This window comes from Ceratina calcarata, unplaced genomic scaffold (genome assembly GCF_001652005.2).
Source record: "Ceratina calcarata isolate Rehan_Ccalc_2016 unplaced genomic scaffold, ASM165200v1 scaffold19915, whole genome shotgun sequence".
In the NCBI taxonomy this organism is placed as follows: Eukaryota; Metazoa; Arthropoda; class Insecta; order Hymenoptera; family Apidae; genus Ceratina; species Ceratina calcarata.
In genome coordinates this window covers 1-335 of record NW_017141505.1, presented here as the reverse complement: position 1 = coordinate 335, position 335 = coordinate 1, and the positions used below count along the sequence as shown (strand labels likewise).

Here is a 335-nt window from a genome sequence, read left to right as displayed (position 1 = left end):
TCAGATAGCGCACTCAATTCACTGAGTTTAATTGAAGAATTAGGATTGTCCTCTAAATTTATTCCTATCAAAATGAGCCATCCCAGTGTTCAAAATCGCTATATTTATGCAGATAACGCTATACATCTCGTTCCTAGTAGTTTAAAAGGATTATTGACAAAGAATTCATTATTGAATCGTCCACTAAGTAGTCTCATAGTGAATGATTTTAAAGCTGAAAGAGTTTCTAAGGACGATGAGAGTATACACAGTTTCATAGAGAGAAGATTTGGCAAAGATGTAGCTGAGAAACTAGCTGCTCCAGTATTGTGTGGCATTTCTGGCGGTGATGTACA

General features: G+C 36.1%; 1 protein-coding gene across 1 annotated transcript; it reads left to right on the top strand.

Moving 5' to 3' along the window:
• Positions 1–3: 3 nt before the first annotated feature.
• LOC113463938 (protoporphyrinogen oxidase-like) lies at positions 4–331 on the top strand (the record flags this gene model as incomplete). Its single annotated transcript, XM_026811173.1, has 1 exon — positions 4–331. A coding segment is annotated over one exon (328 nt), but the record flags the coding sequence as incomplete, so codon positions are not given.
• Between the last annotated feature and the right edge of the window lie 4 nt (positions 332–335).